This window comes from Notechis scutatus, chromosome Z, assembly GCF_049901735.1.
Source record: "Notechis scutatus isolate UNSWTSFEM ecotype Mainland chromosome Z, rNotScu1.2, whole genome shotgun sequence".
NCBI classification, from domain to species: Eukaryota; Metazoa; Chordata; class Lepidosauria; order Squamata; family Elapidae; genus Notechis; species Notechis scutatus.
In genome coordinates, this window is record NC_142025.1 from 49,943,161 (window position 1) to 49,957,901 (window position 14,741).

The 14,741-nt window shown below is 38.4% G+C and overlaps 1 protein-coding gene across 3 annotated transcripts in view; it reads right to left on the minus strand.

The window, feature by feature from the left end:
• SLC25A40 (solute carrier family 25 member 40) overlaps nucleotides 1-14,741 on the minus strand; it is a 31,559-nt gene that overhangs the window by 2,592 nt on the left and 14,226 nt on the right. For 2 of the 3 annotated variants that reach the window (XM_087946190.1, XM_087946189.1), the window contains exons 6-7: nucleotides 13,442-13,615; nucleotides 11,248-11,357 (exon numbers count right to left, since the gene is read on the minus strand). In XM_087946190.1, the coding sequence (XP_087802316.1) occupies nucleotides 11,248-11,357; nucleotides 13,442-13,615 (284 nt within the window). The remainder of the gene's footprint in view (nucleotides 1-11,247; nucleotides 11,358-13,441; nucleotides 13,616-14,741) is intronic. The other variant, XM_087946191.1, reaches the window with a different exon arrangement.

The following is a 14,741-nucleotide window of genomic DNA, read 5'->3' on the forward strand; positions in this document are numbered from 1 at the left end:
GGAGGAATTAGGGCTCACTGCTTCAGTTCATTGAGGTCTGTGGGCAATATTTATCCACAGCTCTCTTAAGGTCGCACCACAGCATTTCAATTGGATTAAGGTCTGACTTTGACTAGACCATTGCAATGCCTTGATTCTCGCCCCCCCTCCCCCCAGTCATTCTACTGTAGATTTGCCAGTGTGTTTGGGATCATTGTCCTGTTGCACGATCCAATATCAATCTAGGTTTAGTTGTCGGAAAATGGCCTCAGATTTGACTCTAGAATACTTTGTTATACAAAGGAGTCCATGGTTGATTCAATGACTGCAAGGTGCCCAGGGTCCTGCAAAACAAACCCAAATAATTACTTCTCCACCACCATGCTTGAGAGTTGATATGCAATGTATGTGCTAATATGTTAGGTTTGCTTTTCACCAAACGTGGCACTGTGCATTATGGCCAAACATCTCCACTTTCTCTTTCTTTCTTTCTTTCTTTCTTTCTTTCTTTCTTTCTTTCTTTCTTTCTTTCTTTCTTTCTTTCTTTCTTTTTCTTTCTTTCATGGTGACTCAAGGCGGCTTACACAATGTAAAATCATATTTAAAATAAAAATAAAAACAATAAGAACTAACAAAAAGAATCAAATAAATTAGTAAAGTACAATAGAACAAAGTTTGGGAAAACAAACAAAAACCAACTCCCCCCCCCCACCCCAACAACAGCAGGTCAAACCACTATTACTAGTTGGGCTCTGGATAATCTGGGACAGGCCCATGGAAGTCATGGTTTCTATGAAATCTTGGGCTACCTCCGACCCTGACCCCAGAGAAGGCAGGTTGAAATCCCCCAGAACTATAAGCCTGGGAAATTCCACCACCAGCCCTGTGGCGAGGTCCAGGAGCCCAGGTAGGGAGGCTGGTATAGCAGCAGCAATCCCATCTGATCCCTTGAGCCCAATCTAAGAAAAAGGGTCTCACAGCTGGGGACTTGCTGAACAGTGCGTCTGGAAGCTACTAGAGATTCTCTGATAACAACAGCCACACCTCCTCCCCGGCCCTGAGGTCTAGACTAGAGCCATGCTCGATAACCCACTGGGCACATTTCTGCAAGAGGAACGCCTCCCTCTGGGCTCAGCCAAGTTTCAGTTATACAAACCAGATCAGCCTTCTCTTCGAGGATCAAATCGGCAACAAGACTAGCCTTATTGCAAGCTGATCTCACATTTAAAAGCAGAAGTCTAAGACCAGGGCCACCACAGATCTGCTGACCAGGAAAATGAGGTGAGTGCAATGGGGCAGAACATGAGATTGGTACTAAACACAGAGGCCGTGTTCCCTGTGCCTGTCCTTTCCCTTTTCTCCCATATCTCCTGTTACTCAACACCACTGAAATAGGATGTCCTCCTCTGCCTTCCCTGAGAACCATTCCATCCCCCATCCCCAACTTCCTTCTTTAAAAAGGGTAAAAAGAAAAAATCTACTTCCACTGACAGATTGTTGGGGGCAAGGTGAGTTTTATAGGCACTATAGCATTTGCTCTCAGCCCTGAAACTCACATCACCCCTTATTGCTGCAGAGAGGTCACATCCAGCTTTTCTTATCTCCTATATAATCAGAATACGTCCACTTGATGCATAAACAGCACCCTGCCCAGTCCTCACCCACCAAGCAGGAAGCCACTCTTCCCCCCAGCTCTCACCTGGGGGAAAGGGACCAACATACTCTCATTCAACTTTCCCCAGCCCGAGGATCCCCCAAGCAACTCTCCCAGGCCCGACCACAGAACACCCACAAGAATGCAGAAGTAAAACTGTAAATGGTAGCTAGAAAAAAAACTCAGAAAGGCTTGCTATGTTGCATTGGAAATTTAGTAGCTTTGTAGTCCTAAAATGTCTCATGAAGTTTACAGTTCCAAGCTCCCACTCGTCAGTTAACCTCAGGAAATCCCAATAGCAGCCTGCCACTCTCCACAGTGTTATTGACCATGAGTAGGCCAAGATGTCAACGAAGGCCAGAGAAGCTTGTCTCTTCTGTCAGTTCTGCCTCCATCAGATGACCCACACCATCAATTCAGATCTGCAGCTGCTGACTCTAGGGTTCTCAGACAGGATTTAGCTTCAGTCAGGGGAGTCCAGGGGGAGATCAGGAAAGTCACACAATTGTAAAAATCGTCTACCTGCTCTGCTCTGACTCTCCGTCTCACCTTCCAACTGTCACTTTCCAAACATTCCACTGTAGCAGCTCTTGGTCTATCAGTCTCTTCAACTCTGTCTCTTCATATCAATTCCAGACTCAGTTAGTTTATCAAGATTGTTTCTTTCTTTCTTTTTCCTTTACACACACTTCTACTTCCATATACCAATCTCTACAATCCAAATTCATCAAAAAACCTCTCTGCAAAGTATTTCAGAGCACCATCTACAAACACATGCAGCCACTGTCACCATCTTAAAAAAAAACTTTGGTCTCATCTGTCCAGATACACTATTCCAGAAGTCTTGTGATTTATTCAGATATAACTTTGCAAACATAAGGTGTGCTATCATGTTCTTTTTAGAGAGAAGAGGCATTCTCCTGGCTACCCTATCAAATAAATCATACTTGTTCAGCTTTTAAAAATTGTACTGTGATTAACTTTTAACATGCTAACTGGACAGACAATTGAAATAAAATTCCAAATATTGATTCTATTCTAAAGCAGGAATTTATTCCTATTGAGAAAAATAGGTGGAGTAAAACATGTGAAAAATTTAGCAAGTTGTAATTGTTCATTAAAACAAAAAGGTTATTACAAGCATTGTAGTAGTTTCAACTATATAACAACTTTAAAAAATAAACATAAAATAAAATCCTAATTTAAAAGAACATTTTATTAATACAGATATACATAAACAGAGACTGATTACAAATATATATGTGTGTGTGTGTGTGCGCGCGCGCGTGCGTATGTATGTATGTATGTATGTATGTATGTATGTCATTCAGCTTTGTTTGGGTATTTTCCCACGTCATTGTAGTTGTGCTTTTAAAGTTGTAGCAATGTTTTGGCAGAATCTCATCTGCCATCATCAGGCTTCTGTATATTGTTCGTCTGACGGACGGACACAATACAGAAGCCTGATGATGGCAGATGAGATTCTGCCAAACGCTGCTACAACTTTAAAAGCACAACTACAATGACGGGAAAATAATTCCCCGAACAAAGCTGAATGCCATACATGTAAGTACGCTAAAACTTGAGAAAACACACACACACGCACACACACACATATATATATATATACACACATAAGATGGAGCCAGAAACCTGGGTTGTTCTGTTCTGTTGTTGCTTAGAGTGTTGCCGTTCCTGCATTTCCCTATTGACTGTTACTGATCATCGTTATTCTTGGATTTGATGTGAGTCTTTTACTGAACTGTTTTTGATACTGGACTTTGTTATTGGATTATCCCTGGATTGAAAACTGACTGCTATAACCATGTATGACTTGGACTGTTTGTTGGACTTTGCTTAACTGTTTACTGGAAGTAAAACCTACATTTTACTATACAGTGTAGCTGTGTGCTGTGTGTGTTATTTAACATTACTCTCACTACGTCTCCCTGTGTACACTCATTCTCCTAATGGGGAATTACCTCAACACTGCCTATGGGCCCAGGCCATACCAGGCTCAGATAACTGAGAGTTAGTGTGAATACACAGTACTGTATACAGACAACTGTTTATTGTTTTATTGTGGGTTACTGTCCTGGTAAAGATGGCACAAGACACGTCAACAAGGCTATCACTGATAACCCAGTGGATGGAACAAACTATGTTTCCTGGTCTATGAAGTGCAGTCTACTTCTGCGTAGAGAAAGATTATGAAATACAGTTCAAGATCCACCGGATGTAAATGCTTGGTATTCAGATGATGAGGATGATGCCAAGAAGTTAACTGACTTTAAACGGAACAACGAACGAGCTCTTTGTATAATTGGATTAACACTGAGTGACCAGCAGCTAGTCCATATTCATGAAGAGTCTGCTGCTAGGTGTTGGGAGAATTTGAAGAGGATTTATGTTCGTGACAGTGTAGGTGCACACATACATCTTACACGTAAACTGTTTAGAGCACGTCTTCTGAAAGGTGGAGATATGTTAGCTCATTTAAACTTCATGAAAAGAACTTTTCAAGAGCTACATGAAAAGGAACTGTTATTTTCAGAGCTGCATCAAGTTTACATCATTCTTCCCTCATTGGATGAAAGTTATGATGATTACATATCTTCATTGGAAGTCCTGCCCAGAGATAAACTGACATTGACTGACATAACCGGAAGGTTGTTAGAAGTGGCAAGAAGACAGCTGGATAGGAACCAACTAAGAAAGGAACAACCACAAGAAGAGGATTTGTCTTCAACTGCCTATGCTGTTAAAAAATGTTTTTCTTGTGTGGCTAGGGGACTCATATAGTTAGATTCTGTAAGAAGGGAAAACAACAGAATACTGGTAATCACCAGAAGGCTAAGAAGAATGTCAATTTAGCTATATCTAGCAATTCAACTGTAAATCTTGATTTGTGGGTAGTTGATAGTGGAGCATCGCAGTGCATTACAAGAAATAGAGAGAGGTTTATAAAGATGTCTAGGAATAAGCAACATGTATCATTGGCAAATGGATGGAAGATGAAAGCATCTGGTGAAGGTACTGCATATTGTTCATGTATAAATGAGCATTTAATTATGTTATATGTACCTAAACTGAAATTTAATTTGTTATCAGTAAGGGCTTTATTTAACATTGGTTATGTAGTAACTTTTAGGGGAGATAACTGTATAATTGAGAAAGAGGGTTAAAGTGTTACTGCTACTTTAGAGAATGATTTATATGTGATACATGACGACCAGTTGCAGATGGCTAACTCGGTTTATAACAATGTTAAGCCACATGATGAATGTATACATTTACTGCATAGACGTCTGGGGCACATTAATTTCAAAATGCTCATACAAACTGTTGAATTGTCAGAGGGAGTAAAATTGAAACCCTGTAGCAAGTATTTAAACTGTAATGCCTGTAGTCAGGAGAAAAGCAAGGTTACTCCAGCAAACAGACTGAATGGGTTTAAGACCAAAGAACCTTTAGAGGTTGTGTTTGCTGACATAATTGGTCCTAAGAAACCCAGTTTGGGAGGTGCCTGCTATGTTTTGAGTATATTGGACCATTACCCACGGTACGGTTTCTGCTATCTCATTAAAAACAAAACAGAAACATTCCAACATTTCTTTAACTGGCTAAGGTTTGCAGAGAGAAAAACGAGGAGTAAAGTAATTACTCCTTATCAGTTATCAGTTACTGATAACGGGACTGAATTTATTAACAAGAGATTCCAAACTATGTTGAAATTGGCTGGTGTCGAGCATAAACGTTCTGCACCTTACAGACCACAACATAACTCGTTTATAGAACGAAGAGGACAAACGTTACAAGAGGACAAACGTTACACTATGTTATCTGATTCAGGTTTGCCTGAAACACTGTGGGGTGAAGCTATAATGTGTAGTAACCATGTTTTAAACAATGTAGTTAACACAACAACTGGTGAATTGCCATTCACTCGTTGGCATGGCAGAAAACCAAATTTAAGTTATCTACACACATTTGGAGCTCCAGTATGGGTGCATATTTCCTCACAAGTAAGACTGAAAGGGCAACACAGAACTAGGAAATAAATTTTTGTAGGTTACAAAGCCAACCATAGATCATTTAGATTCTGGGATCAAGGCACAGCTCATGTTTACTGTAGCACTAGTGCTAAATTTCTTGAGCACGTTGGGTGGAATAAACTGGAACAGGAATCCAGCAATGTTATTATTGACACCCAAATAGTCCCTAAAGATGATATAAGTAAACCACGAATAGACATTAAAAAGGAAGAACAGGCACAGGAGGAAGTAGAAGAACAGGCACAGGAGGAGGTAAAAGAACAGGAGCAGGTGGAACAGGAGAGTCCACCAGTAAGCCCTGTATTACCTAGACCAGTGATCCCCAACCTTTTTTACGCCGCGGCCCGGTATCCCCAACCTTTTTTATGGCGCGGCCCGGTACCGACATCAGCTGGGCGCCGCCATCTTGTTTTGATGAAAAAGTGCTTCGGTGAGCTTTCACCCGGAAAAGCTCACCGGAAGCACTTTTTCATCAAAACAAGATGGCGGCGCCAGCAAGCCAGCTGCCCGGTAGGACTTGTTCCACGGACCGGTGCACGGTCTGCGGACCGGTGGTTGGGGACCCCTGACCTAGACGTTCAACCCGAGTAACACAACCACCTGATAGATATCAGGCTGGTGTTGTATGCCAAGTGAATACAGTTCCAAATAACTATAATGAACTAAAACTGTATCCTGCTAAGGATCAGGCTGCTTGGCAGGAAGCAATGGATAAGGAACTGGAATCCTTAAAAAGGTTGGAAGTATATGGGACTTCTGGTTTGAAGGGCTTCGGCGACAGACAGAAATCCGTGATCGTGCACGATTTCTGTCTGGGTTCGCCGCTGGAGCGCCCCGAGCCGTCTGGTTTCGGGGCTAAGCCACCCCGTAGAGGTGGTGAAGAGGGGGGAGACTGCCAGCAGGGTTGAGGAGAGCCGCATCTCTCCTCCTCAGCTGGCCATTACTCCCTTTCCCGAAGGCGGTTGCAGAGGCGGTCAGAAATGGCCACCACAAAGGAGAACTCGACCGGAAAAGAATGTGCAGGAGGTAGATAAGAAGTGACAGTTTTGGCTGACTGGGTTAAATTGTAAAAGCAACAACTAAGGTACCCTGGAATTTAAACTTACAAAAAGCTAACATTGCTCCCAAAGAAGAGTCGGAAGCAGTGAAGGAAAGTGAAAAGGGAAAGGTTTGGCTTTTTTTTTTCCTTCTCTCTCCTTCCCTATACTGACAACTAAGAGACTTAAATAAGAAATCGGAAAAATCCGCTTTGACATCAATAGGCAATTAAGCTGAAAATAAAACAAAATGCCAAAGGGATAATAAAGATTTCTGGACATTAAAAACTTTTTTTTTCATAAGGAGGAAGGGAGAGAAAAAGAATAAGGGCAGGATCTGGAAGAGGGAGGAGACTGCCTGGAATTAAAAAGAATCTAAAGTAAAACTTCAACAAGACTTCTAAAAGATACATTTTAACTGAAACTTTGCAACTAAATAGTAACCCCAGGAAGAGAAAGTGAAAAAAAGAGCAAAAAAGAAACAGCTTCCGTGTATTTGGATTATTTGATGATCTTTGGATTCTTGATTATTATATTTGAATGACTAAAATCAATCGGGTGGTTGTTTAAAAATTTATACAATGGCTCCACTTCTGGATGAATTGAAAATGGAACTTAAAAAGTACAAAGAAGATGCACAAGAAGGGAAGGGTTCTTTTGGCTTTGTTTTTCAATTCTTAGAAATGGAGATTTGGAACTATGAGAAACAACAAGAAACGACTGCAAAACAAGAAGACTGGGACAAAGAAGAAGCCATCTTTAATGAACAAGCAATTTTATGTAGGGAAGAAAAAGGAAAGAGGGGAAAGAGAATGGAGAATTTAAGACTTAAAAAAACAACCAAAGAAAAGAAAAATAATTCGAAAAATAAGTATAATACTGGAAAGCAACAGAAAAGGGGAATACAGAAGAGAGAAATAGAGGTAGAGAGACAAGGGGGTAAAAAGGGGAGAGAGAAGAACAGAGGGAAGAAGGAAAGGAAAAGAAGTTACAAAGGTCCGGAGCAAGATATAGAGAAACAGGACCTATTTAGAGATAATGGGTGAAAATCTAACTGAAAAAGGGATTCTGTAAAGGTACATAAGATTGTATTGTTATATTAGTAATAGAAATAAATTTAGAAAATTGGAAACAACGTATGATTAAAATGAGGGATAAAATAGTGTAATTTAGTGAAATGTTTGTGAATAAAGTAAGTGAAATAAAATAAATGAGAAAATTGAATTAGGAAGGAACGGGAACATTTTAATTAGTTAATGTTTTATAAAATATAAGTGAAGGGGGGGAATTAACTATGGAAAGCTTATAATTGTTCCCATAGAAGTATGATATTTAATTAAAAAGTAATGTTAAAGATGTTAAGACTTTAATGAATATTAATATTAATGATAGAATTGAATTGGAATGGAATGTTGTTTTAATTATATACATTTATAATTTTTTCTTTTTCTAAGAATACAGTGTGTATTTTAAGAATGTACCAAGCAGAATCCGAATGGAAGTTATGTATTATATTGAATGTTACAACTTTAGGGAAAAGATATAAAGGCGTCATACTCCAATCAGTAACTACAGGAGAAACTTTGTTTAATGAGAAAAGATAATAGATAATTGAAACAGGACAGACAAAAAATATAAATACAATTATTTGAATTGAGATAATTAAAATAAAATTGAGAAAATTAAAAGAGGGGAGAAGCTATGCAGAAAATGTAAAATAGTAATAAGATATGGAATAAAATATAAAAATGAGCATGAACCTGAATTTGTGTCTGTACGAAGAAATGTAACCCGGGATTACGCTACTTTCAAAAAAGATGTTTTATTTGTATTTTTTTTCTCTTTGTGAAAACTCAGATAAAAAAAAGGTTGGAAGTATATGAAAATGTCAGGTTACCACCAGGTGAACATGCCATTGGGTGTAAATGGATTTATAAACTTAAGACAGGTGTGGATGGGACTGTTACCCATAAAGCCAGGTTAGTAGCACAAGGGTTCAATCAGACAGCAAATGACTACGATGAGGTGTTTGCGCCTAGTCTGAAGGCTACTACATTAAGGGCAGCATTAGTGTGGGCAGCTAAGGAGAAATACATTATAAATCATTTGGATGTAGAAACGGCATATCTGCCTGCAGCGTTGCAACACATTATATATTTAAAGAAACCTTTAGGAATCAAACATGATAATACAATTGATTGCTGGAGATTGAAAAAGAGTCTTTATGGCTTGAAGCAATCAGGATATGAGTGGAATCAGTGTATAGTTAAGGAATTAACTACGATAGGTTTTGTAGCTTTCATGGCTGATCCATGTTTGTTTAAAGTAATGGTGTAGTGTCTTTGTTGCTATTGTTTACTGATGACACAGCATTAATCACCAAAACTGAACAAGAAGCTACTAAAATAATATCACTGTTAGAGAAGAAATTTAAGATAAAACAGTAAGGAGAAATTAAACAATATCTTGGTTTAAAGATAGATAAAACTAGGGGAGGATACAAAATCTCACAGGCAGATAAAATTAACCAATTACTACAGAATTTTAAAATGGAATTTTGTAAGCCGGCTAAAACACCAATGAGCCAGGAGTTTAGTCACAGTAATGTACAAAGTCCTATTTTTGATAAAGATATTTATCAGTCCTTGATTGATAGCTTATCTTATCTCAGTAATTGGTCGAGACCAGATGTAGCATACTGTGTTAACCAATTAGCGAGGTTTAATGCTGAGCTAACTGAAAGGCACTGGCAAGCTGCTTAGATGTGCTAAGATATCTGAAACAAACAATGCACTATGCATTGTATTTGGAGCCTAAGGATGAACTAAGTCTAACTGCATATACTGATGCAAGTTTTGCTACAGACGTAAATACATGTAAATCTACGTCAGGTACTGTAGTGTTATTAGGAAAGGTGTTGATTGGATGGAGGTCTATTTGATAGAAACATCTAAGTTTATCAACAATGGAAGCTGAATTATCATGTTTATCTCTATTATGTACAGATTTAATTTATAATAAGCAACTATTGATTGATATGAGAATTGATGTAACAGATTCTATTGTTGTTTATGAAGACAAACAATACAGATGGCTTCCAATCTTGCTGTTAAGACAAGATCAAAACACACAGATTGAAGATATTTAAATGTGAGACAATGTGTGCAAAGTAAGATGATTAAGCTGGAATACTGTATGTCAGAAAATAACATCGCAGATCATTTTACAAAAGCCCAAGGCTCTGTAAAGCATATGGCTTGCTGTGAGGATTATGGACTTAGAATGTAAAGTTGTATATATTGTCCTACCCAAAGGGGAGAATGTTAGGAATGTAAATCACCTAACAGTTGAGTTGGCAAATATATAAACCAGGATAGACATTTTAATACTGTCTCTTTAAGGGAATGCTAAAATTGTAATTGGGTGTGGTTCCTCAAACGGCCATAAGATGGAGCCAGAAACCTGGGTTGTTCTGTTCTGTTGTTGCTTAGAGTGTTGCTGTTCCTGCATTTCCATATTGACTGTTATTGATCATCGTTATTCTTGGATTTGATGTGAGTCTTTTACTGAACTGTTTTTGATACTGGACTTTGTTACTGGATTATCCCTGGACTGAAAACTGACTGCTATAACTGTGTATGACTTGGACTGTTGGTTGGACTTTGCTTAACTGTTTACTGGAAGTAAAACCTACATTTTACTATACAGTGTAGCTGTGTGCTGTGTGTGTGTTATTCAACATTACTCTCACTACGTCTCCCTGTGTGCACTCATTATCCTAATGGGGAATTACCTCAACAGGTATGTTTAGCCTAGGAAACAAAAGACTACAAAAGGACTTGATAACTGACTTCCTAAGAAAATTTTTCCTAAAAATTAAACATATTCCATTGATTCTCTTATCCTATCCATGCATATAATCTGGTTATAATTATGTGCCATCAAATCAGTATTGGCCCTTGGTGGTATGGATAGACTTCTTGCAACATGAACTGTTCCCAACCAGGTCCTTTAGATTTCCAATAGTATATCCATTGTGTTGTGATAAGAGTCCGTGCTGAGGCTTATCATCTTCTTTTTTCATCCACCTTTCCAGTATTATAGATATTTTAAGACAGCTAGGTCTTAGCATTTATCCAAAATATAATTTGTGCCTGGTGGCTTGCAACTTAGCTTAATCTGTATTTTGTGGAGTGATCTATTTTATGTTTTGTTTGTTTTCTTGGCTATTCATTATATTTTCACGAGCTTTCTCCAATACCAAAGCTCAAAAGTGTAAATCTCCAACTTCTGCTTCCCTTGGCTGATTTATCATCTAGTGCATGTCCAAAGCAGATGAGTTCCTTCTTACTGATCACTATTTCAAAGAAGTAAATATTTTTAAACTTCATCTAATTTTATTACATGTATTTTTAAATTTATTATTTTGTTCGATCAACATCATACTAAAATGGCCAAATATTTTACAAATTTATGCTTATATTTTCTTATATGAACTATTAGCAACAGAAATTTCGCTTACAGAACCGGCTGCTGCTCCTGATGAGAAGATGATTAGAAATGTTGGCTCATGAGAACTTGATTTTTTACATAAGCTCATCTTGAAATATTCATAATTGTACCAGTAGAGTGCTATGGGATCAAATTGTGAAACATTAAAAAGTTTGAAATTGCAATTGATTTGCTAACCAATTGTTTTAGAAATCTGAAGTGCAACAGAAACTTTTAAATGTTTGCATGACTGCCCTGGCAGCAGTCACCCTTACAAAACAAATGGTTATACCCATACAGTATAAGATTAACTCTGAACAGATCAGATCATTATACATTCACAAAGAAAAATATGTTGCATCTTGACATACATTCTATCTATCATCTATCATCTATCTATCTATCTATCTATCTATCTATCTATCTATCTATCTATCTATCTATCATCTACCTACCTACCTACCTACCTACCTACCTACCATCTCTACCTATCATATATCATCTTTCCTCTAACAAAAAAGCTGTCATCAGTTGCATATTTGAGCAGGGGCTTTGGTGGCGTAGCGGTTAGAATACAGTTTTGCAGACTAACTCTGTATTCCACTGCCAAAAGTTTGATCCTGACTGTTCAAGACTGACTCAGCCTTCCATCCTGCTTTGATCCAGGTTGTTAAGGAAAGGTAGGCTTCTAAAGAGTCCTTGATTACTCTAAGTAAATGTTCCCCCAATGGTCCTCCAACAACTGGAAAGGCTCCATTTCATGCTACCCTGAAGGCAGCCACCCTCAGTGCCCCAGACAATAGTCTATATTTAACAAAGAAAGTCCACAGAGTAGAAACATGCTCACAGAGCAAGGTCCAGGGTCCCAAGTTCAGTCCACTTGGTTAAGCAAGTCCACGAGATAAAGTCAAGGCAGTCTTCAAAGCCAAGGCAAGGTAAAAAGCAAAAGATAGACCTCAAGGCTAGGCAAGGCAAAAGGTGAAAAGTAATCCTCAAGGCTAGCAAGGCAAAAGGCAAAAGGCATGAGTCAAAACTGGGAGAATGTAAGCCAAAACAAACAATTGTTCCTGGCAAAGACTAACTCCCCACAGCTTCTCCTTAAGTCAATCCACTCAGGTGTTCCTTGTGAGGAGGAATGGTACAACCCTTCTTTGAGCTTGCCTATACTCTGTTCTCTGTGCCCTTGGATTGAATGGGGGATGCAGCTGTTCCTCATCAGACGGGATTGCTGCCTATCAGCATCACTGCCTGTCAGCATCCGATCCTCCCCTGTGTAAGAGCAGGCAGCTCTCCATCCAGTTGACCACCTCCCACAATGCCTGAGGGGTCTGGGACAGCTTTGTCCTCAGCCCCTAGCCTCTCCAAACATTCCAAGGAGATGTGCCATCCTCATTGGACGGCCCTGGGTTCTGATGGGGCCATAACACATCCTTCTGAGGTCGATAAAACGAGGACTCAGATTGTTGCGGGCAATATGCTGACTCTGTAAACTGCTTAGAGAGGGCTGTAAAGCACCGCGAAGCAGTATATCAGTCTAAGTACTATTGCTATTGCTATTTATGACTTACCTGATTGGGGATGGAGTTTCTATGAAGTATGAATATCACTACAAATAAGGTTCAGATACTGCGCTAATGCGTAAAACAGTTTATTTAATTTTAATTTTGGCTGAATATGATGTGTGAATATAACCAACGGTGAATTATGTAATACAGCATATTTAGAAAACCACACTTAAGATGATGGGTGAATCCAATTATAAACAGTAACATAAAAAAGTTTTTTCACCTGAGCATTATTTTAATTCCAGATAACTGCAAATAATAATAGAAATATTAGAATTTATCAATATCCAGTACTCTTCCTTTGTCAAATACTGAAAAGCCTAACTCTTCTTTGTTTTAATAATAGCTAGGGATAGCTATGATTCCAGCATTGAATTCTGACAAAAACTAAAAAGCAAGATGATTTGGTTAATATCTAAAGAAAAAATGCTAAAGCCAAAATCACCATTTAAAAACATTATAAAAATAGAGTTGCATTTTATTAACTGAGGAAAGTAAATTTGAAAGATGTATCATATACCTATGATATAAACATATTTTATACATCACTGTATTTTTAAAACTTATATCTCGGAAACCCACTTACTAAAATCCTCAGTAGAAGAGAGCTTGTAATAGCCAGCACATAGAAAAATAGTGTATTTCTGAAAGAAGTCATACCTGAAAATGGCACATCTCTAAGGATAGTGGGACCCCATCCTTTCCAGAGTGTAAGCCAGCCATTTTGGGTCACACCTGTACTGATGCGAGCAAGCAGTTCCGTGTAAGTCAATCGTGTAGACTGCATTCTTGTTCTAATCATTTCAATTGGACTTATTATAGTAGCAGAAAATACTAAATTTGAGACAGAAAGAAACACAGTGCTCAAAATTTACAAACTTTTTTTCTGCAAGACATTTGCTTTCAGTATATGCCCATATCTATTATTTTTGGCATTAAGCATTTCACTACATAAAAAACATATGGATAGCTATTGAACAGTGTAATTCATCCCAGAATTGTTAGGAGTCAGGTGTCATATACATTTAATAAATTGTTAATTCAACTTTCAAAGAACTCAAGATTCTAACATTGTTTATTAAAACAGATAGATTCTAAATTCAGTGAGTGCTTCATTGACCCAGATTTACTGTGATGAGAATGAAATGCTCTAACTATAAAATTTCATGATTCTCTGAGTTCCTCATATGTGGAATTAATAAGTTTTCAATTTTGTTTTTAATCATCATAACTTTTTACCAATACTATTTGACAAACTATTTAATACTATGAATAGATTGAAACACATTAATTTCATAATCCATATTCTCAAGATGTTCTGCATCCCAATTGCTAATATCAGAAAGTAACAATCTGAAGAATCTCTAAAAGATGCATGATCCCAAAACCTCACCCTTGATTTCAGGCAATAAGAATGTTTCACCTTTTCCAATATTCAAAAGCACAGCATAAAATTTACAAACTACAGGTAGTCCTTCTTTCTTATTGACCACTCATTCAGTGATGATTCAAAATTGTGACTATGCTAAACAAGTATGACTATACCTCAAAGTTCCAGACATTGCAGCGTCCCCCTGGTCACATAATCATGATGCAGGTGCTTTGAAACTGGTTCACTTTCATGATGGTTGTAACATCCTGCAGTCATGCGACTGTCATTTGCAACATTCCTTGTTTGTTTCCCACAAGCAAAGTCAATAGGAAAGTTATCAAGGAAGTTTGCAAGTCATTCTGGTAAGATTCTGGTGTTTCTGCATGCAAATCCTCCCATGTGATCCAACCTCTGACTTTCCTGCATATGCGCCCCCTGTGCCATCTAGTCCTGGCCTTCCTGAACACATACTATACTGCAGCAGTCCTCCCCCAGACTTCTCCAACACACGCATGACCTGTGCTGACACTCCCAAATCCTCTCCCAACTCACATGCAATCTACACTGTTCCTCCCAGGATTCCCCATC